Source organism: Myotis davidii, unplaced genomic scaffold (assembly GCF_000327345.1).
Source record: "Myotis davidii unplaced genomic scaffold, ASM32734v1 scaffold865, whole genome shotgun sequence".
NCBI lineage: Eukaryota > Metazoa > Chordata > Mammalia > Chiroptera > Vespertilionidae > Myotis > Myotis davidii.
Genome location: NW_006296406.1, coordinates 139,008 through 139,754, shown reverse-complemented (window position 1 = coordinate 139,754; position 747 = coordinate 139,008). Strand labels below are relative to the sequence as shown.

Here is a 747-nt window from a genome sequence, read left to right as displayed (position 1 = left end):
CCGACTGCAGAGGAAAAAAAAAGTTTTCCTGTTGACTGTTGGAAGCGAATTGAGCAATTATCTAGTTTACCTTCTCCTCTTGGAAGTTAACGATTGGCGAGATCTTGGCTGCGTTATTGACACAACACTTTCTATTGATAGAAATAAGTAGTGATTGTCCCCGAGTCATTGGTGCGCCGAGATCTCTGCGATGGGATGGCGGGAGTCCATTGGGCTGGGCAGGCAGGTTCGGCTGGCGATGCTGGGGAGGAGGAGGAGGAGGCTGCTGGTGGTGATCGCGCCCGTCCCCCTCTCCGCAGGTCTGTGACAAGCAGAGAACAAGGCAACGACGGCGCAGCCCGGCCTCGGCTGACGGACGCGGGCGGCTCAGACATGGACAGTGGCTGCCACAACGCGACCGCCAAAATGTTAGCGACCGCCCCGGCCCGGGGCAGCGCGATGAGCACCTCCAAACCCTTGGCTTTCTCCATCGAGCGGATCATGGCGCGCACCCCGGAGCCCAAGGCCCTGCCGGTCCCCCACTTCCTGCCGGGAGCCGTGCCCAAGGGGGACTCCAAGCACCCGCTGCATCTTAACCCGTCGATCCCTTGCATGATCCCCTTCGTGCCGGTGGCGTACGACACGAGCCCCAAGGCTGGACTGACAGGCTCGGAGCCGCGGAAGGCGAGCCTGGAGCCTCCGGCGCTGTTGTTTGGTTGCTTTTGCTCTCCCCACCCCCACCAAGTTTTTTAAGGTGAAGGTTAGGTT

At 60.1% G+C, this 747-nt stretch overlaps 1 protein-coding gene across 1 annotated transcript in view; it reads left to right on the top strand.

Moving 5' to 3' along the window:
- Nucleotides 1-168: 168 nt before the first annotated feature.
- The window catches only part of FEZF1 (FEZ family zinc finger 1), a 13,670-nt gene continuing 13,091 nt past the window's right edge, over nucleotides 169-747 (top strand). The window contains 2 exon segments of the mRNA XM_015568910.1: nucleotides 169-693; nucleotides 695-747. The exon segment at nucleotides 695-747 is cut by the window's right edge and continues 433 nt beyond it. Coding sequence (XP_015424396.1) covers nucleotides 196-693; nucleotides 695-747 — 551 coding nt within the window. The 5' untranslated portion in view covers nucleotides 169-195.